This window comes from Macaca nemestrina, chromosome 8, assembly GCF_043159975.1.
Source record: "Macaca nemestrina isolate mMacNem1 chromosome 8, mMacNem.hap1, whole genome shotgun sequence".
Lineage (NCBI taxonomy): Eukaryota > Metazoa > Chordata > Mammalia > Primates > Cercopithecidae > Macaca > Macaca nemestrina.
Genome location: NC_092132.1, coordinates 115,312,990 through 115,339,188, shown reverse-complemented (window position 1 = coordinate 115,339,188; position 26,199 = coordinate 115,312,990). Strand labels below are relative to the sequence as shown.

The following is a 26,199-nucleotide window of genomic DNA, read 5'->3' as shown; positions in this document are numbered from 1 at the left end:
AGGCTGAGGCAGGAGAATGGTGTGAACTCGGGCAGCGGAGCTTGCAGTGAGCCGAGATCGTGCCACTGCACTCCAGCCTGGGCGACACAGCGGGACTCTGTCTCAACGACAACAACAACAACAACAAAATTGTATGATGATTTGATCAGCTGTGGTACCATATCTCTGTCAAGGAAGAACAAAGATAACTCATTCTTCCAAAAGGGCTCTGTGCATAATTATTAGTACCACCTGGAAGCCTTAATTAAAATATTTTGTAATATGTTTTCCTCTTAGTTGTGTTTCTAAAGCATTTAATATATTCTATCATTTGATAACCACAACAATGGTTATGATAAATATTATTCCTCTTTTCATTTTATACATGAGACGGTTTAGGCCTAGAGAGGTCTGATGGTTGCCAAAGGTCGCTCAGGTGGTTTGTGAGAGATGAAGGGTTATACCACAAGCCTTCTGGCTCCAGACTTCATGGACCCCTTGTTCTGTCTCTACAAAGGCATGCACTTTTACCTGTTCCGTCTGCCCAGAATGACTTCTCCCAGCTTCATGTTCCTGATTCCTTTTCTTAGTTTATTATTTTTTATTTTTTTCGAGACAGGGTCTCTCTTACCCAGCCTGGAGTACAGTAGTGTGATTATAGCTCACTTCAGCCTCCAACTCCTGGGCTCAAGAGATTCTCCTACCTTGGCCTGTTGAGCAGCTATGTGCTACCACACCTGGCTATTTTTTTTTTTTTTCCATTTTTAGTAGAGACAGGATCTCACTATGTTCCCCAGGCTGGTCTTGAACTCCTGGGCTCAAGTGACCCTCCTGCCTTGGCCTCCCAAAGTGCTGGGATTACAGGTGTGAGTTCCCAGATCTGGCCCCCAGCTCCTGTTCACCCTCCAGGTTGCCGTTTGAGTGTCTCCCTGCCTCCTCCTCTGGAGACCTCCCTGCCCACTCCGTTTCCAGCAGGTCCCCTGCTGTGCGCTGCCTCAGCTCCCTTGATCTTCTTTGTGCCACTCACCACCACTTGTAATTACTCTGTTTTATGTATTTTTTTTTGTCATTCCCCCTACTAGCATGTAAGTGCCATGAGGGTGGGGACCCACGTGTGTTTTGCTGACACTTTATCTTTGGTTTCTAGCCAGGGAAGGGCTGGCTTATAAGTAGGTGCTCAATAAATTCCTGGAGTCAGTTTGTATCTGTGTTGGGGGAGGGCGTTGCTGGCGGAGATGCTCATATTCAGATTTGGACTGCGGAAGGCCTGGGGAGGACCTGCAAGTCTGACTGTAATTTGGCACATTAGCTTTTCTCACGGCACCCCCATTCTGCTTTGGGCTCCCCATGTTTCCTAAACGTTCTGTTCCCCATTGACTGTTGCTGCCGCTCTCCCCAGGTACCCAAAGGTGGGGGCCTACCCATGACCACTGAAGTTCTCAAGAGCTTAGCAGCTCCTCCAGCCCTGGAGAAGAAGCCACAGGTGGCCTACAAGACAGAGATCATCGGAGGGGTGGTGGTCCACACACCCATCAGCCAGGTGAGGGGCCTGACTGGGGCTGCGGGGGGAGTGGGGGTGTAGAAGTGTCCATGGTGTGCCTGTGATGTGCTTGGAGCACTGTACTGGGGAAAAGGAGGGTGGGAGTTGGAGGGGAGCTGGTGCCAGTGGAGCCATCAGGGAAGTACAGGGCATGTTACAGCCCCATTCATGGGTGTTAGTGACAGCATTGCAGAAGTGAAGGCCACTGCATCTTGAAGCCGAATGGCCTGTGCAGTTCTCTGCTGGACACAGGAGACACAGAAGATGAGGGTTTGTGAAACCCGTAGGAAATGGGATAGAGGAAGGCAAACAAGGCTGGAAACCAGCCCGGTGTCCCTCCTGGTTCACATTCTCTGTCCTTCCCTTTCTCCTGGGTCGGCCCAACCTCCCTGATGCTGGTTCTGTGAAAGTACCCGGTAAAGTGCATGACAGAGCAAAGGAAAGGTTTATTTTCCTGTTTTAATTATTTATATTTATGTAAGTTTTTTTTTTTTTCTGAGATGGGGTGTCACTCTGTCACCCAGGCTGAAGTGCAGATACACATAATCACGACTCAATGCAGCCTGCGCCTCCTAGGCTCATGCAATCCTCCTACCTCAGCCTTCCCAGGCTCAAGTGATCCTGCCGCCTCATCTGGGGCTACAGGCATGAGCCCCCGTGCCTGGCTAATGTTTTTTTATTTTTTGGTGGAGATGGGGTTTTGCCATGTTGTTATTTAATTTTTTAGACAGGGTCTCACTCTGTTGCCCAGACTGAAGTGCAGTGGTGCAATCATGGCTCACTGTAGCATCAGACTCCTGGGCTCAAGCCATCCCCCCATCTCTGCTTCCTGAGTAGCTGGGACTACACACCTGGGTAATTCTTTTTTTTAATTTTTAAATTTTAAAATGAAAATTAAACAAAAATTTTAAAACAGTTTTTAATTTTTTTGCAGAGACTGGGTCTCACCGTGTTGCCCAGGCTGGTCTAGAACTCCTGGGCTCAAGCGATCCTCCTGCCTTGGCCACCCAAAGTGTTGGGATCACAGGCGTGAGCCACTGTGCCCGCCATTTATTTCTTCTTTGACTTAGGGCAAAGAGGCCAGAGATTCAGGCAGGGGGAGGTGGATGGGGCTATGGCTGCCTAGAGGCAGGGAGGCACTGATCCTGACACTGTTTCCTTGCAGAACGGTGGGGATGGGCAGGAAGGGAGTGAGCCTGGGTCCCACGCCATCCTTCGAAGGTCTCAGAGTTACATCCCCACGTCAGGCTGCCGTGCTTCCACCGGGCCTCCCCTCATTAAGAGTGGTTACTGCGTGAAGCAAGGGAATGTGGTGAGTGTCAGCATAGGGGCTAAACTGGGGTTCTGGTGACTCCTCAGAACCAGTAGCTGTAGACATAGCAGAGGTGAGAGGAGATTGACAGGAGGTGCCTCAGTCCTCCATGGAGCCTCCACCTTTGAGGGTTGACCATTGGCTGACCATTGGGGTCTGACCATTGGCTCCCGCCTGTCAGAGGTGTCAAGCCTGATATGAAGAAGCCCTTTCCCCTGCTGAATGTGGGGGCCGGATTTCTAGGGGGCTGGGTCTCTGGGAGCTTAGCATGAGAACACCCTCCACAATGCTGGGCACCTCTTGCTAATGTTCTGCCTTTTATTTTGTTATTACAGCGGAAGAGCTGGAAACGTCGCTTCTTTGCACTTGATGACTTTACCATCTGCTACTTCAAGTGTGAGCAGGTTTGTAGTAGCTTTGCTGCCCTTCTGAGAGGTCATGGAAACTAAGAGGTGCACAGATGCACACCCACAGGAGAGTGTGCATGAGTGGAGATGTGGGCACACAAAGACTTCAAAGGCACCTCTGTCTTATCTCCATCCATTCTGTGCACACATCTTTACAGTGACAGTAAAGTGTCCTCTCAGCAGTGAGTTGCTGTGTGGTCAGAATCACAGCTACACAGCATCTTCTTAGGTTTGTTTTGTCTTTTTTCTTGTTTTTGGCGACATGGTCTTTCCCTGTCACCTGTCACCCAGGCTGGAGCACAGTGGTGGATTTTTTGTAGAGACAGGGTTTCACGATGTTGCCCAGGCTGGTCTTGAACTCCTGGCCTCAATCCGTCCTCCAGCCTTGGCCTTCCAAAGTCCTGGTAGTACAGGCAGCAGCCACTCTGCCCAGCCAGATTTTTTTTTCTCTTGCTGATTATTTTGAGACCGGGTTATTTGTCAACCTGATTTTAGCCAGCCATCTCTGAGAAAGGGGTATTTGTCAGCTGGTCTTGGTCATGATATGTCACAGGCAGCCTCACTTACCTGTCTTTCTGTTCTTTCCACCAGGACCGAGAACCACTGCGCACTATATTTCTTAAGGATGTTCTCAAGACCCATGAATGTCTAGTCAAGTCTGGGTAATTGTGTCTGTTTTTTCTCTTCTGATCCAAACCTCCATTTGTCCTCTTAAATCTCCCTTTACCACCCTTCAGAGACTCTATGCAAGAGTCATGAGCTTCCAAGAGCCAGGCAGAGAAGCCTAACTTAACACCTTGTGACTGACTCACTGCATCCAAGCTAACACGGGGAGAAGACCGCCCTGGGCACATTTGCCCTCTTCCTATACCTTACTCTGGCTCCTAAGCAGATAGGCCCATATAATAGTTTCTGGCGGGCAAAAAGAAAGCATATAGAAACAAAGAGTGGGGCTCCAAAGCTTCTCAGGTATTAGGATTAAGTGCTCAATTCCTAGCGGAACTCAGGCTAAGAGGAGAGACCAGACCTCTAGGTCATTCACCTCAGTGCTTCTGGTCAGATCACTGTACCAGTGCCTCTTCCCTGACCTTCTTATGCTTTTTCTCCTCCTTTTGACCCTGATGTCCCATTAACACAGGTGATTCATAGCATCTCTATGTTACTCCCACTGGGAAAGAAGAACAGGTATTTTAAAGGGATTCCTCTATCCTCTAGGAAATAGTTACCTTCCAGGTGTCGCATTACATAGGATGAGTTTGGGACTTGGCAAGGGATGTCCCAGGTCCAACGCCAAATACAGATGCCTATAGAACTAATCTTTAGAGACCCCAAGGGTATTGGGGCACCCAGAAACCCTCTTTCTGGCCACCAATCTGCAGTCTTTAGAGACTGGGTGTTTGTGTCCCTCCATCTCACGGCTCGTGCAAGCAGAACCCTCAGATATCATCAGGAAAGCTGTTCACAGCAGGCCGACTCTTCTGCCATGAAGGCACAAACAGTCTTGCATGAAAACAACGTGCCGTGTGACCCAAGGAGGCAGAGACAGAAGCATTCTCCTAAGTCTTGCAAATGGCAGTTGCAGAGTACAGAAGACTGGGGAGGTTCCCAGTGACTATTTATAATTCAGGAAAGTAGCTCTACATGGAAATTCCAGAAGTATGGCTCCAGAAGTAGGCAGAGGAAAGATTGGGCATGATGAGATCCTTGATTGTACCTGACCGTGGAGGGCCCTTGCAGATGTGAGACCACCTGGGCACACGGGGGAAGCTTAGAGAACCATAAGAAACTTAGGGTTAAATCCTAAAAGTGCCTTGAACTTTCCCTAATTCTCTGACTCTGCCAGAGTCACACTAAACTGAGTTAAAGCAGTCAGGGACTAGCAGGGAAGGAGGTCCTTGGGGCTCCGCAGCTTCCATGCCTGTAAAACTGCTTGGCTTCCCTGGAACCCAGTCCAGGGGTTTAGGACATCTTGATAATTAATGAATATTTGTCCAGGTGAATTGAATTGAGTTGAAAGGCTCCATGTAGCCTGGTGCTGTTTTAAAAAATATATATATATATCTTTTTAGGCCAGGCCTTGTGGCTCACAGCCACCATCCCAGCACTTTGGGAGGCCCAGGTGGGTGGATCATCTGAGGCCAGGAGATCGAGACAAGCCTGGCCAACATAGCAAAACCTCGTCTCTACTAAAAATACAAAAAGCCAGCCAGTTGTGGTGGTGGACGCCTGTCATCCCGGCTACTCGGGAAGCTGAGGCAGGAGAATCGCTTGAACCTGAGAGGCAGAGGTTGCAGTGAGCCGAGATCGTACCATTGCACTCCAGCCCGGGCAACAAGAGTGAAACTCTATCTCAAAAAAAAAAAATACACACACACACACACACACACACACACACACATACACATACACATACACACATATTTTAAATTTCTGAAAATTTCAGTAGTTTTTGGGGAACAGGTGGTGTTTGGTTGCATGGAAAAGTTCTTCAGTGGTGATTTCTGAGATTGTGGTGCACCCGTCCACAGCAGTGTCCCCGGTGCCCAATGCATAGTCTTTTATCCCTCGCCCCCTCCCGCCGTTCCCACCCTGAGAAGTAGATGTGAAAGGAGTGGGGATTTCCCACCTGCTTTTCTTTCACCTCCTGGGTAGTTGTTTATGTAACTTTACTGGCTATGCATGAGTAGAATTTGAAAGGTTAAGACATTTTAGCCAGAAAGAAGCATTTTTTATTCAGAAACTCAGAAAGTAATCGTAGTTGGTGAAATGTGCTTCAAGTGACTATTCTGTGACACACATTATGCCGGATGCCTTCTGTACTTTATAACTAACTGGTCTTTGTAGTGACCAGCCTGATCAAGGGGGTCCGCTCATTTATCTCTGTTTTATACTTGGGGTCACAAAGGCTCCCCAAGGTTTTTACAACATTTTCAAACATCTCTTCCCTACGTGTAGTCAGGATTCACTCAAGGTCTGTCTGGCCCCTGTCCTGTTGTTCTTGCTCATGGCTCTCTGGTCTCATGCACTCCTTTGCCCAGGTACCTGTGGCACTGGCCGAACCCCTGCCATTTTCTTGCAGGCTTTCTCATTCATGAAGCCGACCCCACCTGTGATCAGTCCTTTCCAAATCTTGGCATGTAACACACAATCTAGCATCTGATGCTACAGTTTTGCTTCCTTATGTTCTTTTTTTTTTTTTTTTTTTTGAGATAAAGTCTTGCTCTGTCCCCCAGGCTGGAGTGCAGTGGTGCAATCTCAGTTCACTGCAGCCTCTGCCTCCCAGGCTCTGGTGATCCTCCTCACCTCAGCCTCCTAAGTAGTTGGGACTATAGATGTGTGCCACCACACCCAACTCAGTTTTGTATTTTTTTGTAGAGACAAGGTTCACCATGTTGCCCAGGCTGGCCTAGAACTCAAGTGATTTGCCCACGTTGGCCTCCCAAATGCTGGGATTACAGGCGTAAGCCACCACACCTGGCCCTTATGTTCTTTCATTGGGTAGGAATTAGATCTTTTACTCCTTATGTACTCCCCACAGTGGCTGGGGACATATGTGGCAGGCATTTAACAATGGGAAATAACTTGGGCTGCTTTGAGGTTTGTCACTGAGCATCAGCTACTCCCTGCCCTCTTCCTTGCAGAAGTCAGGATTTCTTTTCCAAAACCCACACCCAGCAGCGTCCCCTGAAGGAGTGCTCTAAAGTCATCTCCTCTCCCCTTGCTTTCCTCCTCCTTAGCTCTTTGTCTCCTGGGCCCCACACAGTGAGGCAAGGAGCAGGAGCTGAGTGAAGTTGATGGGGCTGCAGTGTGGATGGAGGAGACAGTATAGGGAGTGGAGAGTTGGCTTCCTTAGGAGAGGCCAATGGCAGTGGAGTAATTAAAAGCACAAGCTCACCGGGTTCGGTGGCTCATGCCTGTAATCCCAGGACTTTGGGAAGCTGAGGCAGGCAGATTGCTTGAACTCAGGAGTTCAAGACCAGCCTGAGCAACATGGAAACACCATGTCTCTATGACAAACACAAAAATTAGCCAGGAGTGGTGGCATGTGCCTGTAGTCCCAGTGAGCCATGATTGCATCACTGTACTCCAGCCTGGGCAACAGAGCGAGACTCTGTCTCAAAAAAATAAATAAATAAATAAAGCAGAGACTCTGGAGTCAGACCTGGGTTCCAAATCTCTGGTAACTTGGAGGAGTCATTTAAGCTCTGACTCTGAGTGTGGGTCTGGGTTTCCTTATCTGTAAAATGGGGGAAGTCTTAAGTGCCCCCCAGGGCTGTTGTGGAGATTAGATGAAATAATCTGCAAAAAAGCACCCGAAACAGTACTTCCCACAAAGCACCTCATACACCTTAGAGGGAAGGAGGGAGGCAGGAAAGAAGGAAACTGTAGGAGATGGTGGTGGGGGGGTTGGATATTAGGCAGGAGGTTTTGGAGGGAAAGGAGCTTGTTAGAACTGCTGGTGGGAGAGGGGCCTGGGGAGGGTCCATCTGGATGGCAAAGCCTCCTGAGACCCTCTGGGAAATGAAGCTAGAGGCAACCCCTGGAGTGTTTTTCAAGGCAGGAGCTGAAGGAAGAATGGCTTGGAACCACCCCCCACCCATCTTCCTTTTTTATGGTAGAGGGCACTGGGGTCTTAACAGGACATATCGAGTCCTCTGTGTGTATGTCAGCAAGCCATAACATTCTTTCTCTTTCTCTGTCTAGTGATCTCCTAATGAGGGACAACCTGTTTGAAATAATAACAAGCTCCAGGACCTTCTACGTACAGGTAAAATGCTCCCTTCCAGAAGACTCCAGCGTTCCGTTTCTGTGAATGGTGCACTCATAGGCCCTGTCCTTTCCTTTGCTTTCTCTTTTCATTTGCTTGAAGTTTCTAGGCAGTAAATTTAGCCCCTGAGAGTCAGTCTGAGTCCCATTTCATCCTAAACAGGATGTTTGCCAAAAACTTCCCAACCATAAAATAATGAAAGCGGGTTGCGCCGCTCTACTGAGGAATGTGAGTGTGTACCAGTTGCTCTCAGCTGCTGGGCTCCAGCTAAGCAGAGAAAAGGAGAACTGGTCAGTGATTTCACTTCTCCTTTGGAGGGTATTTATAAGTCTCGTCTGTGTGTGGACATCACTGTGTGCGGAAGGACAAAAGCACAGAGGGCCCTGTGCAGGCACCAGGTGCAGAGCCAGCTGCACAGAGGAAGCCATTGTTCAGGCTCTGATGGTTCACTTATCAGGAGCTTCTCCCCTCCACCCACAGCTCTGGAGTTCTCCCAACTCCTTCTAAAGTCATAGGAACTAGAAAGGCAGATTTCCAAGGAGGGACTAACTAGACTTTCAGGGCCAAGTCCTAACCCAGCCTGCCTAGCAGTACACAGAGAGTGCCTTGATTCACAGCCTCGTGGTGATGCTGGACTTTTAGTATTAAAACTGGCATTTAAGGCTAGGCGTGGTGACTCAACACCTGGAATCCCAGCACTTTGGGAGCCTGAGGTGGGCGGATCACTTGAGGTCAGGAGTTTGAGACCAGCCTGGTCAACATGATGAAACCCTGTCCTTACTAAAAATACAAAAAAAATAGCTGGACGTGGTGGCTTCTGTATTCCCATCTACTCAGGAGGCTGAGGCAGGAGAACTGCTTGAACCCGGGAGGCAGAGATTGCAGTGAGCCGAGATCATACCACTGCACTCCAGCCTGGGTGACAGAGTGAGACTGTCTCAAAAAAAAGAAAAAAAGAACAGAAATAAAACACTGACAAGTAAGCAGGTTGGTTTTAGGTGGGGTTTCCCAACTAAAGCTTTTCGAGCTCCCGCCGCCCTTTCTTCTCTGCTGCGAGTGTCGCTCCCTGTTACGCAGCCTCCCTTCCCTGAGGGGCTGGTCCCCTTTCCCATTTCTTGGGCAGCAATTCCTGTCACGATTCCTTCCTCCCGAGCCCGGCAGGCGTTTGAGTGACTTAGTCCTCTCGGAGCTACATCCATTTGGACAAGCACATGCCATCCAGGAGGAGACAGCAGAGTGGGGGCCTGGGAGCGAACTGGAGCTGTGGAAAGGGCTGCCATGGGCATCAGAGCGACTAATTCACCAGCACCACTGCCACTCAGGGACAAGGTTTAACCTGTAGATGCACCACAAGTTTGTAGTTCTGACATTCAACAGATATTTGTAGAGCATCCTCAGAGGGCTGGGCATTTTTGTCTCAGGCGGGGGACACCAGGTTAAACAGAACAGATCCTGAACCTGAGAGAGAGAGAGAGAGAGAGAGAGCGAGCTCATCAAGTCCGTAGGCAGTTAAACTGTGGCATGGTGCAGGGGAGGGAGTGTTGGGGGAGATGGAGCACAAGGGAGTTTGCAGACGGTGAAACGATTCTGTATGACACTGTAATGGTGGGCGTGTGATGAAGAACTGTACAGCACAAAGAGTTGATCTAATGTATGCAAATTGAGAAAAAGATTTAGGAGGTCAAGTGACCCCAGCAGGAAATGCAGAATGTGACAGTAATGGAAATGTATTACAGGTCCTCCCTGAAGCAGGTAGGGGAATACAAAATAAAAAAGGTGTGATAAGTTCTTCTGCCATTAGACTGAAACGTGAACCATAAGCAGGGCTCCTCACTCAGTCTTAGGCAGTCAGGGGAGGGTTCCTGAAGAAAGATACAGCTAAGCTCAGTCTGTTGGGGGGAAAAGTGGCCCAGGCAAAGGAAATAGTAGGTATTTTTTTTAAAGCCTGGTAATAAAAGGAGCATAGGGCAAAAAGGAGGCTGGACAGTTAGGCACGGAGGACCCTCATATGCCTTACTGAAGAGCTTGTATTTTATCGTTAGAATTAATGCCCTTAGAGGCCGGGCGCGGTGGCTCACGCCTGTAATCCCAGCACTTTGGGAGGCCCAGGCGAGTGGATCATGAGGTCAACAGATCAAGACCATCCTGGCCAACATGGTGAAACCCCTTCTCTATTAAAAATATAAAAATTAGCTGGGCGTGGTGGCGGGTGCCTATATTCCCAGCTACTCGGGAGGCTGAGGCAGGAGAATCGCTTGAACCCGGGAGGCGGAGGTTGCAGTGAGCCGAGATCACACCATTGCACTCCAGCCTGGGCGACACAGTGAGACGCTGTCTTAAAAAAAAAAAAAAAAAAAAAAAGAATTAATGCCCTTAGAGGTTAAACAGAGGGTGTGATCTGACCTGCCTTGCCATTAAAAAATATCGCTTGGGCAAGTTATTTAACTTCCAGAGCCTCTTTTCCTCATCTGTGAAACGGAGATGATGATCTTCAACCCCAGCCCTTTTAATGACACGCTGTCAAGGATTGCCTGGCCCTGTGCAGTGTGGGGGACAGAGGAAAAAAGGCTAAGATAGGATGAGAGAGAACAGTTTGAAGGCTTTTGTTAATAATTTAGTGAGGGATAAAGGAAGCCCGAATGAGGGTAGATGGAGAAAAGTGGAAAATTTGAGAGATGTTAAAAAGGTATATTTTCTGGCACTTGAGAGTCAGTTGGATGAAGGGAGAGAGGACAGGTGAGGAGAATACCCGGATGTTTGGCCTGAGCCTTAGGGTGGCTCATGGCACCAGTCATTGTGACAGGAGCATGGGAGGAAACACAAGGTTAGCATGGGTGGTTCAGAGTTTACAGTGCCTGCTGGACATCCAAGGAGACGTGTTATGGAGACCATTGTGGATACACACTGCTTGGCGTGTTGCTGACACTAAATAAATATTTGTTAAGTGAATGATTGTGCTGGTTGAGTTCAGGAGAGAGCTTTGGACTGAAGACAGCAATTTGGGAAACACGAAACCCAATCAAAAAATGTTTCAAAGATAGTCTACATGAGTATACGCACAGTTACCAGAAGATTCTAATCACCCCATCTTCCATTGCCTTCCACTTCCCACATTTCTGGGATAAGAGAACACTAGTGTGACACAGAATAAATAAACGAGAGGGAGGACAAATCTGTTCACAGCACCTAACTCAAAAACAATGGGAAGAGAAGATTATAGATTAAAAATCATTTAAAATATTTATCAATTCATTAAAAATAGTAACTATAAAACTGGGCACCATGGGATGCACCTGTAGTCCCAGCTACACGGGAGGCTGAGGCAGGAGGATCATTTGAGCACCGGAGTTTGAGGGTGCAGTGAGCTATGATCTCGCCACTGCACTCTGGCCTGGGTGACAGATCAAGACCTTTCAAAGACCCTGTCTCAAAAAAAAAAAAAAAAAAAAAAAAAGGCAATCGTAAACTCATTATAAGTTCACAAAACAGATTTCGTGAAAAAATGTATTTCTAAAAAATAGCAAGAATAGTATTGTTTTTACAGTTTTGCACATCTATCTTTAATGGCTGGCATAATAGAAGACAACAGGATTCTCCTATCTGCTTCTGCATTCTATCTGTGGCCATATGTTGTTTTGATTGCAGAATATGGAGAAAATCTGGCCTCACACAGATGTGTATTTGGAAAAAAAGGAATATTTTAATAGCCTTTTAAGATAATTGTGGATATTCTTTGATTCTATACCAAAACTTGACAAATGTTAATTTCTTAACGTTTAGGTGCAATGTAGAATCTGAAGCCATATCAAGAAATTTTTATACTCTTACGTTAAAATCCATTGGTCACTTTTGCACTTTGAATAGGTACTTTTTATCCATGCATGGTTTTTAGCAGCATGTACTGGTCATTTGGAAAGTAATGGTCTCACTGAGGTATGCAGATATTCAAAGTGTTGACACATTTTATTATGTACTATCCAAAATCACATCATTAAGGTATCACCACTAATACCATTAACAGTCTTTGAGTGTAGAAAACTATTAAGCTCATGGAGGTAGCTGGAAGTTTTTTTGAAATTCTAGTTTTTGCTTTGAAAGCTCAAAACTTACTCATTTTGGGGATAAAAATCTACCAAATACCTAACTCTGAATAAGTTTAACTGACAATTTGTATGTCAGTCATTTGTTCTAAGTAAGAATTGTGTTTTAGGCCAGGCACGGTGGCTCACGCCCTGTAATCCTGGGACTTCGGGAGGCCAAGGCGGGCAGATCACCCGAGGTTAGGAGTTTGAAATCAGCCTGGCCAACATAGTGAAACCCTGTCTCTACTAAAAATACAAAAATTAGCTGGGTGTGGTGGTGCACACCTGTAATCCCAGCTGCTCGGTAGGCTGAGGCAGGAGAATTGCTGGAACCCGAGAGGCGGAGGTTTCAGTGAGCCGAGATCATACCACTGCACTCCAGCCTGGGAAACAGAGTGAGACTCTGTCTCAAAAAAAAATAAAAAAATAAAAAAATAAAATAAATAAATAAATAAATAAATAAAAATTGTGTTTCACACAACAGGTGAAAGAACATGACTACTGGTAGAGTTTGGTCCTAAGGTGCTGGCAGCTTTACCCACCGTGCCAAAGTGTCCTTCTGACCTGCTCCCCAAGGTTATGCTCAGTAAATCTGCCAGAAAGAACGTTCCTCTTGAGTATCTAAGAGAGCTAGACCAAAGAGCAGGCAGATCGTGGTGGAGAAGACTCCCTAGGCAGAAGAGAAAGACTTGGGTTAGATTCTAACCACTTAGGTATTGGTCGTTTAACTGTTTAACTCAGATGTCACATTTATGTATAATTTGTACCCTGTGATTTCTCACACTGTACTAGTCTTGTCTGTTAACAAAAAGCTACCATTTTTTGGACACCTAGATGTCCCAGGCATAGTGCTAAGCAACTTACAGGTAGTATAAGTTAAAGTTTATCACTTTGTAGTATAAGTACTGTAGTAGTATAAGTACTATAAGTAGTATAATTGTATCACTTAAATCTCAGCCGTCTCTGAAATTATCTCCAGTTTACACACAGGAAAATGAAGGCTTTGAAGGTAAATTATTTGTGCAAGATCATAATAAATCCAGTGAATTATGGAACCAACCAGGTGCTGGAGCAAGACTTGCCGACTTGGGTTGTTTACGAGCAGCCTGGTCCAGGCCTGGAGCAGTGGCTCACACCTCTAATCCCAGCACTTTGGGAGGCTAAAATGGAAGGATTGTTAGATCCCAGGAGTTCGACACCAGCCTGGGCAACCCAGTGAGACCCCCGTCTCTAAAAACAAACAAAAGTAAACCAAAAGACAAGACAAAAATAAGAGCAGCCTGATTCAGAACCCATGATGTAGAGGGTGTGATCACAGACAACCAGGAAAGTCTGACTCTCGGGAAAGACCAACTTGGGGTAACTGGGTGTCTTGGCAAATGGATCATGGTGACCAAAAATCCAAGATCTGGAAGTAACCAGGTGTCTAAGCAGGTAGAAAGGCCAGTGATTTCAGCAAGCTTGTCAGCAGGTAAACAGTTCTCAGTTCTGGGCAAAAGTTCAAAATCACATTTCAATTCTTGAGATACCAGGCAAGCAGAGGTCACCATTTCCCCATTTCCCATTCATAGAAGGTCAAGGGAATTAGGCAGTTTATCAAAAGGGAAATTAATTATTCGAAATGAGAAATGTGGTGCAAACTGGGCTTAGCTTGGCATAAGCCCCATTGTTGGAACTAGGGTGCTATGTCAGGACAAGGGTAGCAATATGTGGACTCAAGTGAGTTGCAGAGTGTTGCATTAGAGCTCTTTAGATACTACTGTTTAATTTAGACTACGGGGTGAATGATGTCACCTAGAACTATGTAGTGTGCAATCTACACAACCATATGCGGCAGGGCTGTGTCAGAGATAGGATTAATTCTTGGGAAAGGAGGGCTGCAGAGGTGGAGAATAGAATGAAGGAGGAGTTGCCTAAAAATTTTGAATAGCAGCAATGGCAGTAACCAGAGGTAGATATGGAAGCCTTTATGGCCTCTAGAATTCATTGCTTCAAACCATTGTATCTATTATAGTGCTGGGTTTATGTTAGATGGTCAATAGAATCTCACTGAACTGCAATAAAACTACAGGCTGCAACAACTCATTTTAATACCCTCTGTCCCACTCATCTCAAAAACTGCCCTCAAGGACAGAAACCCTACTTTTTCTTTTGAACCAAGCTTCAGAAACAGATGCACACACATAAGCACACCAGGAAGAGATGAAGCTATGACCTTGGCGCTTCCTTTTTTGTTTTACTGAGTTTAAAGCATGTTTTTAGTCTCATGGTAATTCATCATGGGTGTGTAGACTTCAGCTATGGTTTTTTTTTTTTTTTAAACCTCTGGTTCATGAAGCTACTTTGTGATGTGGTTTTAAGATTTTGATAAAAGCTAAGCACAGGCTTTCCATAAAAATAGATATGTACATAACCATAATTTTTGCATATAATTTTGAAGTTCCGTTGAGTTTTTGTTTCTCATGAATCCCAGTTCTTGAAACTACTAGGAGAGATTTATAGGCCAGGCCTGGCGGCTCATGCCTGTAATCCCAGCACTTTGGGAGGCTGAGGCAGGAGGATGGCTTGAGGCCAGGATACGCTGCTCCAAAAAAAATTAAAAAATAAAAAAAAGGTTGTAATTATCTCAATAAAATAATATTGTTTCTTCTCATATGGAATTAATTACAATATCTGATTTTCTTTTTGAGCAGTATTTTAAAATAACATTTACTAGGGGGTAGCGTTTATCTTCATGGCTGAGTTACTATGTAGGTTATCTGACCAAAAAATGTTCTTAAGAAGGAATTAGAGAATTAGGGAAGAAATATAACTAGTAAACAATTTCCATCTTCACTAATTACTAAATGTTTTAAGAAAGAGATTTAATTATTTTACCTATCATATTAGCAAAGATTTTAAAAATTATAATATTTAATTCTAGCAAGGGGGCATGTAACAAAAATATTGGCAAATGAAATATATATTATTGGCCAGAAATCCCTCTGGCCAGATGTAACAAGAGATTTAAAAGGGTGTGAATTCTTTAATTTAGTAATTGCCTCCGGAGCTGAGGATTCCTAAATATTCCTAAATATGGAAAAAGCTTTATCCCCAAAGATGTGAGTAGCAGCATTATTTATATAAGAGGAGAATAGGGAATATTCAAAATATATTTTAGAGCAGGGATCCCCAACCCCTGGGCTGTGGGCCGGTACTGATCCATGGCCTATTAGGAACCCGACCGCACAGCAGGAGGTGAGCAGTAGGAGAGCAAACATTATCGCCTGAGTTCCGCCTCCTGTCGGATCAGCAGCGGCATTAAATTCTCATAGGACTGTGAACCCTCTTGTGAATTGTGCATGTGAGGGATCTAGGTTGTGCGCTTCCTATGAGAATATAATGCCTGATGATCTGAGGTGGAACAGTTTCATCCTGAAACCACCCGTCATCCCCCTCCCCATTCATGGAAAATTGTCTTTCACAAAACCGATCCCTATGCTGAAAAGGTTGAGGACCACTGTTTTAGAGGACTAGGTGAGTGAACCATAGTATATCTACTTGGATCCCCTGAAAATGTTTACAAAGACACCTGATAACATGGAAAAATCCTTCTATTATTAACTGAAAAAAAAAAAATCAAGATATAATGTATCTTTGTATTTTGGAAAACAAAGAAAAATGAATAGCAAAAGGACTGGATTTGCTCTCAGTTGTTATTTTGGAATTTTGTGAGGTTTTAAAGCAATTGTAATTTTTTTCTTATTTCCTTTTTTTTTTTTTTGGCAAAGTTTAGGGAGAAGAGGTCTTGCTCTGTTGCCCATGCTGGTCTCGAACTCCTGGACTTAAGCCATCTTCCCACATTCTAAACGTTAGCCTTCTAAAGTTGTGGGATTACAGGCTTGAACCACAGCATCCAGCCGACTTCAATTTTTTATTTTTGTACATTTATTTTCTATGTTATCTTTAATGAGTCCTTATTACTTGCAAAAAGGAAAACAGGGAAAAAATAACAAATTGTGTTAGGTAGTCATCCAAGAATAATAGTTGGTATTTTGATTCTTGCACTTGAGGGCCCATCTAAATCAAGATATTCCTAGTTTTCTGTGATTCTGTGATTTCTTGCTAAGCAGAGGCTGGGTGAAGACACCTGGGCTTGCTGTGCGACAGTTCCTGGAGAAGGAGTTTGTGGGGAGGCAGTACTTCAAAGTGCAGTCAGGCAGGTGGCCTGTGGCCTGTGGGGGCAGCATTTGACATGGTGGGGAGCATTTCACTAGACTGCTGGAAAGATCGTGCAGATAGCTTAACACTCCTGGAAACTGATTATCAGATTGTCATCCTGGGGATGTTCCTGACTGTTTAATGAAAATGTCAGATCTCCTATGTGACACAGGAGACTGTTTCTCCCTCAGTTCATATGCCTCCTACCAAATCATCTTTTGTTTCCCTAGGAGGAAAATCTCTAATAAATGCTTTTCTCCTAATGGACGATCACGTCCATCTCATTCAAATTCAAAATAACCTTTTTTTCACCTCCAAATACATGATCTTATTTGATCTTGATGATTTGATCTTTGAGGTAGGAATTATCTGCAGTTTGAGGATGAGGAAACCGAGAAAAGATCTTATGGAGAGGGCAATGCGCTTGTCTGTAAATGGTGGTTTTTAAGGCTTCATTTGTTTCTCTCATATCATACAATAACAATGAAAACAGCAATAATATCTGCTACTTACAGAGCCCATTCTATGCGTCCGGCCCTATTTCAACAGCTTTTCCTAATTGAGGTCATTTAATTCCCTCAATAATTAAGCTTGTGGAACAGGCCAGCCCTGATATTTGTAATGAACCTTCTGGAAGCTTCTTGGAGTCCTTATCCTGGTGATCTTGTTGGACCAAGGATGGGTTTGTCTTTTTCTTGGGAAACCACCAGATTGTCAAGTAACTGGAAAAAGTCAAGCGGGGAGGGAGTGCTAGTAAGTTTGCAGGTAGAGCACACGTTAGAGAGGTGTTCGCTTTGGGCACTTGTCACTATACCCTTTTTGCCCTCATGTCACTATGCCCTTTTTGCCCTTGTGCACCAGGACATGAACGGTTTCCCTTGTAGGTGTCTCCTGCACACATCTAACAAAGGAGGGTTTGTTTTGGGATGACAGGACGGGATAGGGATGCAGGTTTGAGAATTTTTGTTTTACTGGTCATGTCTTTTCCTGATAGAATGCAAAGAGAAGGAGTCACTTTGGGGATGGGGAGGATGAAGGGGGATGTGGAGACCTTTGGGGGCTATTGTGTGGTGGTGGCACAGACATCTGCACGTGCACACCAATGCACGAGTGTGTATTTTGGTGGGACTGTTAGGGGATGATGCTGGAGACAGAGGAAGGCTAACAGGCATATTTCTGGAGATTCCACCTGGTCGCATCTCTGTGTCTGGCACCTGATGCAGCGCGTAACACGGGGTGGGGTCCTCAGCCAGCGTTTGCTCTGTTCACTTGAACTCAACCCCTATAAAGCTGGAGGGCACGGACAGGCTCCACCTGCAGTAGCGAGGCCGCTGGAGTTTCCTCCCTTTTTTCATAGAGCCGCTGCTGCCCCCTTCTGGGGTTTACAGGTTGTTTCTGGGAGGAAATACTTAAGATTAACGGCTTCATCCTTCACATATTGTAAAGCTTGGTGCTCCAAGTCCCACGATTCTTTAAAATTTTTTTAAAGTTTTATTCACAATAGCAAAGTCACAACTCTTTTTTTTGTATAAATTTAAGGGGTACAAGTGCGGTTTTGTTACGTGAATATATTGCCTATTGGTGAAGTCTGGACTTTCGCTGTAACCATCACCTGAGTATTGTGCATTGTACCCATCAAGTAATTTCTCATCCCTCACCCACCTCCCACCCTCCCACCCTCCCATGTCTGCAGTGACAATTACTTCACACTCTATGTCTATGTGTTCACATTATTTAGCTCCCAGTTATAAGTGAGAATAGGTGGCATTTGACTTTCTGTGTCTGAGTTGTTTCACTTAAGATAATAGTTTCATCCATATTTCTGCAAAAGACATGATTTCATTCATTTTTATAGATAAGTAGTATTCCATTATACATATGTACACCACATTTTCTTTATCCAGTCCTCTGTTGATGGACACTTAGGTTGGGTCCATGACCTTGCTATTGTGAATAGTGCTGCAATAAACATACGGGTGCAGGTATCTTTTTGATATAATGATTTTCTTAAAAAAATTTAAAGTTTTATTTTAGGCTTGGGGGCACGTGTGAAGATATAATGATTTCTTTTCCTTTGGAGAGACACCCACTAGTGGGATTGCTGAACTGAATGGTAGTTCTATTTTTAGTTCTTTGAGAAATCTCTCTACTCCTTTCCATAAAGGTTGCACTAATTTACATGCCTATCAGCAGTGTATAAGCGGTCCTTTTCCCCACATCCTTGCCAGAATCTGTTTTTTTGTCTTAATAATAGCTATTCTGACTGGTATGAGATGATATCTCATCATGATTTTAATTTGCATTTCTCCAATGATTAGGGATATTGAACATTTTTTCAGATGCTTTTTGGCCACTTGTATGTCTTGTTTTGAAAACTATTCATGTCCTTTGCTCACTTTTTTTTTTTTTTTTTTTTTTTTTTGAGACGGAGTCTTGCTCTGTCGCCCAGACTGGAGTGCAGTGGCGTGATCTCAGCTCACTGCAACCTCCGTCTCCCGCATTCAAGCAATTCTCCTGCCTCAGCCTCCTGAATAGCTGGGACTATAGGCGCACGCCACCACTCCCGGCTAATTTTTTGTCATTTATTAGGGACGGAGTTTCACCGTGTTGCCCAGGCTGATTGCGAACTCCTGAGCTCAGGTAGTCTGCCCTCCTCGGCCTCCCAAGTGCTGGGATTACAGGCATGAGCCACCGCGCTTGGCCTCCACTTCTTAATGGGATGATTTAGGGCTTTGTTGTTGTTGAGTTGTTTGAGTTCCTTGTAAATTTCAAAACAGACCCAGTAGCTTACATTCTGCGAAAAGCCCCATTTCTGAAGGCAATACATATCTTGGAGGATTTACAGTAGGATTTGGCTTTAATAGGGCTGGAATTGAAAGTGGGATTATTCTGTTCCGATAGTTACAGTAGAAAGGCAGCTATGTTGAGAGTGAGGAGAACTCGACTCTTTATCAGCCATAAACCTTGGGCTTTGGCTTTCTGGGCCTCATTTTCCTTTTTTGTAAAACTAGGAGGCTAGACTGGATCATTTGTTTTCCGGAGGGAGTGACGGACTTTAGCAGGGGAATGGGGTCTTAAACTTTCCCCTTCCCCACAGCCTGTACCCCATTTCAGAGCAGCTCCACTTTGAGCGGTTTTATTTATTGGGTGTCAAATAAGATAATACAGGGAAAACATGTCCTTAAAAGTGTGAAAGCTACTGGACTAGATGATTTCTGAGATGCTTTCCACCCCTAATGGTGTAATTTTATAAACTTAATATTGAGTCAGAGACTTGGAAGCTGAAATCACAGTGCCTAAAATTTCTTGGTAAGAGCCTTGGATGTTTTGCAGGCGGACAGTCCAGAAGACATGCACAGCTGGATTAAGGAGATTGGGGCAGCTGTCCAGGCCCTCAAGTGCCACCCCAGAGTAAGTCAGTTCCTTTCTGTTGCACAGTGTCAACTCAGAGATGAACTCCCCTCGGGCAGGCATGTTTTATTTGGTGATGTAGGCAAGCATCCCTGTCCTGAGATGCAGCTGAAGCCTCAGGCTCTCTTGCTTGTTTTTCTCATTCTACTAATTTGGGTACACATTTTTATTTTTCTCTTTTTGGTTGTGGGAGGAGATGAGGTAGGGTTGGATAGAGAAATGGATTTTTTTTTTTTTTTTTTTGAGACGGAGTCTCACTCTGTCGCCCAGACTGGAGTGCAGCGGCATGATCTCAGCTTACTGCAACCTCTGCCTCCTGGGTTCAAGCAATTCTCCTGCCTCAGCCTCCCAAGTAGCTGGGATTACAGGTGCATGCCACCACGCCTGGCTAATTTTTTTGTGTTTTTAGTAGAAATGGGGTTTCACCATGTTGGCCAGGCTGGTCTCAAACTCCTGACCTCAGGTGATCCGTCCGCCTCAGGCTCCCAAAGTGCTGGGATTTCAGGCATGAGCCACCGCGCCCGGCCGAGAAATAGAGTTTCTGATATGTCCTGCAAGTCTCACTGCCAGGCTGACCTTGACATATCTGGAGTGAATCCCGTTGACCGTTTTTCATTTTTGTAGGCAAGCGTCCCTGGACCTACGAGGTGGTGATCCTGGTTGGGTACTCTTCCTGGGACTCCGTGATAAACATTGTCTGAAAAGCCCTAACTTTGTTGTGTCTTTTTCTTCCTTTTAATTTTATAGGAAACGTCCTTTTCTAGATCCATTTCTTTGACCCGACCTGGAATTTCCAGCCTTTCAAGTGGGCCCAACTCTATCCTGTGCAGGGGGCGGCCACCATTGGAGGAAAAGAAAGCCCTCTGCAAAGCGCCCTCTGTAGCCTCCTCCTGGCAGCCCTGGACACCTGTCCCCCAGACTGGGGAGAAGCTGCTTCCAGCTGGAGAAGCTTCAGAGGACTCTTTGTTCACGCCTCGTCCTGGGGAGGGCAGCACTGCTGGGGTGTTGCCCAGCTCCAGGATAAGGCACAGATCGGAGCCCCAGCACCCCAAAGAGAAGCCATTTATGTTCAACCTTGATGATGAAAACATACGGACCTCTGATGTGTGATGGAGCACAGTGCCGTGGGAGGGAGGGAGGGAAGACTTGAGAGAAGGAGACTGTGACTCAGTTTCTCTACCTTATTGGAGGGTAGTCAGAGGCCTTTATGTCACTCATATTCCTGTGGATGTTCTTTGGGAGGGAGGGGCCCATCCAGCTGGCTGTGTGTGTGTGTGTGTATGTGTGTGTGTGTGTGTGCGTGATATCAGTGCAGTGTATTTAATTTGGGGAAGTCACTAGGTTAGACCTGTAGGCATACTCCGTGGAGAGGAAGCTACCTATTCTATTCGAACTATTCCGAGGTCTTCCTGGAGAGGGATTATTTTAGCAGTTCCTCTCCAGAGGGGGCTGGAAGTCCAGTTTCACCACTGACCAAGTTTTATTTCCTTGTCCTTGTTTTAGTTTTTTCATTTGGTTTTCAGTCCAGGTGCCTCGCAGCTCTTTTGGAATGGGCCGGCGTTAGTCTAATCTTAAGCGCTGTGTGTTTTGTACCCTTGCAAACTTGCTTTCTCTTTCTTCTTGCTGTTGCCCTTTGAATGAAGCCTTGTGTGCTTGCATGATCAGACCCTGTAATAGGATGAGTTTCCATGTACTTAACATGAAGAGATACAAAAAGAATCTAGAGAGAGAGAGAGAGATTTTTAATGAAAGAAGCTTGGCATAGAAACATTGATTTAGAGGTTATGAGTTGCTGGCCAGAGATTCCTCAGATAAAAGAGCCTAGAAAATTGATTGTTGGGTGGGCGTGGTGGGTCACGCCTGTAATCCCAGCACTTTTGGGAGGCTGAGGTAGGTGGATCACCTGAGGTCAGGAGTTCGAGATCAGCCTGGTCAACATACTGAAACCTTGCCTCTACTAAAAAATATGCAGAATTAGCCAGGCATGGTGGTGCAGGCCTATAATCCCACCTATTCAGGAGGCTGAGGCAGGAGATTCACTTGAACCTGGGAGGTGGAGGTTGCAGTAAACCAATATTACGCCATTGCACTCCAGCCTCGGCAACAAGAGTGAAACTCCATCTCAAATAATAAAAGAAAATTGAGTGTCCCACCCAAATTTTAGGGCGTACCTCCTTCCATTTGACAAAAAGATACTATTTCCAGTGTCCCTGGGAGAATTCTTCCATCCAATTTATATGGTGAATTGCTGCCAGCATTCAAAAGAAGAGAGAACTTAGCTTATTTCTGTCGGTAACTTTTATAAGCTAGATCAGTCAATTGTATTTTTAAGTTAAAAATTAGTGACTAGAGGAAGAGACTAAGAGAACTATTTTTACCTGAGTAAATGCTCTCCTCTTCGTGTGTCCAAATCTAATGCAGAGGTGAAAACACTTGATGAGAAAATCCTTAGTGGCTTGAGGGGAATCATGTTTCTTTCAGGACATGTTGTTTCCCTGCAGTCTGTGTCACACTGAGAACTTTTTCTGACTGCACTGCTTTGGAGCTATTCATTTAAACTGAGTTTGGCCTAGTTGTCCTGGTATAAAACAGGAAATCCACACTGTTCCCTCTTTCTCTCCCTTCCATCCCTTCCTCTGCCTTTCCTGTACACGCTGGTGTGCTTTTGCCCTCAGAAATTCTTGGTTTGGGAGTTATTTATGAGTGATTACGACATACTTGGAGCAGCATGATTTCAAGAAGCCATTCCAAATTCTTATAGCTCCTTAGCTCTGGTTTTACTCTCATATGTTCCCAAAGAAAATTCTTTGGCTATTCAAAGAAAGCACAAAATATGTGATGTGGATCTAATGAAAATGGGAACTTGTGAGATCTCCTTAAATATTCCCTGACTCACGGAAAAGATGTCCTCTTTTGGTGTTTACATTGTGAAAATCTACCCATTTATCTCTGTCTTTCTTTTCTTTTAAATAAATTATCTGATAGATTACTATTGCTACATTAATTGGCCATTATAATAAGCTGATTTCTTATTCAGCAAGATCTCTCGAGAATGTGTTACATTAAACATATTTAGAATCCATATGGTATTATCCTGATAAAGGGAAACGAGGACACTAAGATTGTCAAATGGAAATCTTCTTGTCAATTGGCAGACACTTGGGAATTCCACATTAGGGCATTGCTTGTTTTTAATTTTTAAAAGACAGGGTCTCACTCTCTTACCCAGGCTAGAGTGCAGTGGTGTGATCATAGTTCATCATAACTTTGAACCCCTGGGCTTAAGCAATCCTCCCGTGTTAGCTTCCCAAGTAGCTAGGACTACAGGGTTGTGCTACCATGCCTGGCTAATTTTTAATTTTTTTATATGTACAGGGCCTGGCTATGTTGCCCAGGCTGGTCTCAAACTCCTGGGCTCAAGTGATCCTCCTGCCTCGGCCTCCTAAAGTGCTGGGATTACAGGTGTGAGCCACTGCACCTGGCCAGAACATTGTTAATGTAGTTCAATATGAGATAAATTATTATCTTCAGTGAAACAAGCTCTGAAACCATTCTCATTCCTAAATTGTATTTCAAACTTCCTATTTTGTTGATATTTCTTAACTTCTGGCCAATTTTAAACCATAATATTTTAATGTGAACCAAAGATGGTATGTATTTGACCAAAGCAGTTAGTTTTAAATGTATAAAATTGAACCAAATGGAAAAAATAGGGTGGGGATGCAGTATAGATTGGTTACTAAGTGCATAGGCTCTGGAGTAAATCTGAGTTTTTTGTTAAAGGAACTAAAAAATGTACTGCATTTTCTTTGTGGAATAAAAGCCTTGCCTGAGTTGTGCTGTTTTCATAAGGCTTTTGAAGTGGTCTTGACCTACTGTGTGTAACAGTATTTCAGGTGGTCTTCCCTATGGCAGAATAATGCCATCCATTATTCTTTAATTTTTATTTTTAGAAACAGTGTTTCACTCTGTCATCCAGGCTGGAGTGCAGTGGCCTGATCATGGCTCACTGCAGCCTGGACCTCCTGGGCTCAAGTGATCCTCCTGCCTCACAGCCTCCCAAAGAACTCAGATTATAGGTGTGAGCCACCACACCTGGCCACCATCCATTACTTTTGAAAGCTTCAAAAGACTTGCTTACTCAATATCAGCTGATGGTTGATAAAAATAATTTGGCCTTTAGTGTTAAGTGAGACATCATAAAGTTATTGAGCCATGCATTATGGAGATTGGTGTCAGGTCAGAATACTGGAGTTATACATCTATTTCTGAGTTGAATACTCAGCTCCCACGAGAAAGAAAGTAGTTTTAAGGTCCAGCTTCTTAGTCTACTTGAAGCAAAAGTTTTTTTCTTTTCTATTTCTGAGTATAAATATACTCTTATATGGGCTAAAAGGACCCCATGAATAAATAGCAGGTTCAGTAGTTGAGGGGTAGAATTTAGTAGGTTTGTTTTCAGCATAAATCAGATAACATATGTGGAGGTCACAGCATTTTGGAAATTGAGTGTCCCCAAGTGAGCTTTGTTTATAAACTTTAGACATGTTGGAAGTGGACAGGTTTGTTAAATCTTGTCTGCCAGCATCGTTTTCTTCCTTTGTTCCTTTTCCCTCTCTGTGTTATTGCCTGCGGCAGCCAGTCCTTTATGCTAGATAGAGTTCAGATAAAGCAATGTTTGGCAAAAACATACTGTTTGACCTCCTCCCCCTCTGCTTATGAAGGGGTAGCATGATTCTGTGTTTTAAAGCAGTGATGTTTCAGCTGTGAAATGCACTGGCAGTAAGCACTAGGCTGAGTGCATGGAAACTGTTACGCTTCTCATTTTATGTGATCTCCTAATTGGTATGTAGCAAAACTTTTCTGAAACTGTTTTGTGGCTTGTTTTGTAATAAAACCATGTGAAATACTGAAATATGGCCATGTGTTTTTCTAGTACCTTCTGACCACGGGTGGGTGAGCTTTCTTTTTTTTTTTTTTTTTTTTTTTTTGAGACAGAGTCTTGCTCTGTCGCCCAAGCTGGAGTGCAGTGGTGCGATCCTGGCTCACTGCAAGCTCCGCCTCCTGGGTTCACGCCATTCTCCTGCCCCAGCCTCCGGAGTAGCTGGGACTACAGGCGCCGGCCACTGCGCCCGGCTCATTTTTTGTATTTTTAGTAGAGACGGGGTTTCACCGTGGTCTCGCTCTCCTGACCTTGTGATCCGCCCGCCTCGGCCTCCCAAAGTGCTGGGATTACAGGCGTGAGCCACCGCGCCCGGCCAAAACTGTAGTCGGCAGGATTCGAACCTGCGCGGGGAAACCCCAATGGATTTCAAGTCCATCGACTTAACCACTCGGCCACGACTACCCGCCTATATAAATATTAAAAGTGCTCCAGGTGAGGATCGAACTCACAACCTCGGCATTGCTCCGCTCGCACTGTCATATAAGTACCGCGATCAGTCTGCCCCCATTGTCTGTTTTAGGGATTTCAGGAGGTAGGTTCCTCCTCCGGGTAGGGCTAGAGACCTTCCCCTCATTGCCTGGGGGAGAACCTGGCTCCGGGGCGCGGACAGGGGCGGGTGGTAGGGGATGTACGGGTGTGTATGTGGAGAGGTATGCCAGGCTCTGCCCCTTAAAGTTTGGGGGCCGGCGGAGGTGGCGCCATGGCCGGGAGAAAGTGTCTCTCATTTAGGAGCGTTTGCAGGTCCAGAGTGAAGTCACTGAAGAGTGGAAGCGAGGAAGGAAGGAGCAGGATGATTAGACCTCAGCTGCGGCCCGCGGGGCTGGGACGATGCCTCCTGCCAGGGCTGCTGTTGCTCCTGGTGCCGGTCCTCTGGGCCGGGGCTGCGAGACTACATACCCAGCTGGCCTGCCCCGCGGTCTGCCAGCCCACGCGCTGCCCCGCGCTGCCCACCTGCTCGCTGGGGACCACGCCGGTGCTCGACCTGTGCCGCTGTTGCCGCGTCTGCCCCGCGGCCGAGGGTCAAGTCTGCGGCGGGGCGCAGGGACAGCCGTGCGCCCCGGGGCTGCAGTGCCTCAAGCCGCTGCGCCCCGGGCTCCCCAGCACCTGCGGTTGCCCGACGAAGGGAGTGGCCGTGTGCGGCAGCGACAGGCGCACCTACCCTAGCCTGTGTGCGCTCCGGACCGAAAACCGGGCCGCGCGCCGCCTGGGCAATATCTCGGCCGTGCCTGTGCAGTGGGGGGACTGCGGGGATACAGGTGAGCCGCGGGGGGCGCGCACCCTGGGGACACTTTCTAACTCTGGAGGAGCGTAAAGGAACAAGACCTCACTGAGATCGCATAGTTCGCGCGGGGTCCTCCTGCGTGATTTGCCTCCTGGATTCGACCCCTCTCTGTTCCTGATTTCCTTTCCTCCATAACAGGGGCTCTTTACCTTCTGCTACGTGGATTCTCCCTCACCATGCACCTTTTGAACACTGACTTGCCTTTAACATTTTCCCAACTAGGATAGCAGGTCTGGTTCGCTCGAGGCGTACTCTTGACCCAGTGTTTCTTCATAG

At 45.7% G+C, this 26,199-nt stretch overlaps 1 protein-coding gene and 1 non-coding gene across 6 annotated transcripts in view; one reads left to right on the top strand and one right to left on the bottom strand.

Annotated features, from left to right (window-relative positions):
* LOC105476559 (pleckstrin homology domain containing A2) overlaps nucleotides 1–24,611 on the top strand; it is an 89,310-nt gene extending 64,699 nt beyond the window's left edge. For 4 of the 5 annotated variants that reach the window (XM_011732596.3, XM_011732594.3, XM_011732597.2 and 1 more), the window contains exons 6-12: nucleotides 1,379–1,519; nucleotides 2,685–2,831; nucleotides 3,167–3,235; nucleotides 3,830–3,900; nucleotides 7,943–8,006; nucleotides 19,622–19,699; nucleotides 20,447–24,611. In XM_011732596.3, coding sequence (XP_011730898.1) covers nucleotides 1,379–1,519; nucleotides 2,685–2,831; nucleotides 3,167–3,235; nucleotides 3,830–3,900; nucleotides 7,943–8,006; nucleotides 19,622–19,699; nucleotides 20,447–20,809 — 933 coding nt within the window. In that variant the 3' untranslated portion in view covers nucleotides 20,810–24,611. The remainder of the gene's footprint in view (nucleotides 1–1,378; nucleotides 1,520–2,684; nucleotides 2,832–3,166; nucleotides 3,236–3,829; nucleotides 3,901–7,942; nucleotides 8,007–19,621; nucleotides 19,700–20,446) is intronic. The other variant, XM_011732599.3, reaches the window with a different exon arrangement.
* A 350-nt stretch (nucleotides 24,612–24,961) lies between these two features.
* On the bottom strand, nucleotides 24,962–25,043 carry TRNAS-UGA (transfer RNA serine (anticodon UGA)). Its single transcript has one exon. It is a non-coding gene; the product is annotated as a tRNA-Ser (tRNA).
* Between the last annotated feature and the right edge of the window lie 1,156 nt (nucleotides 25,044–26,199).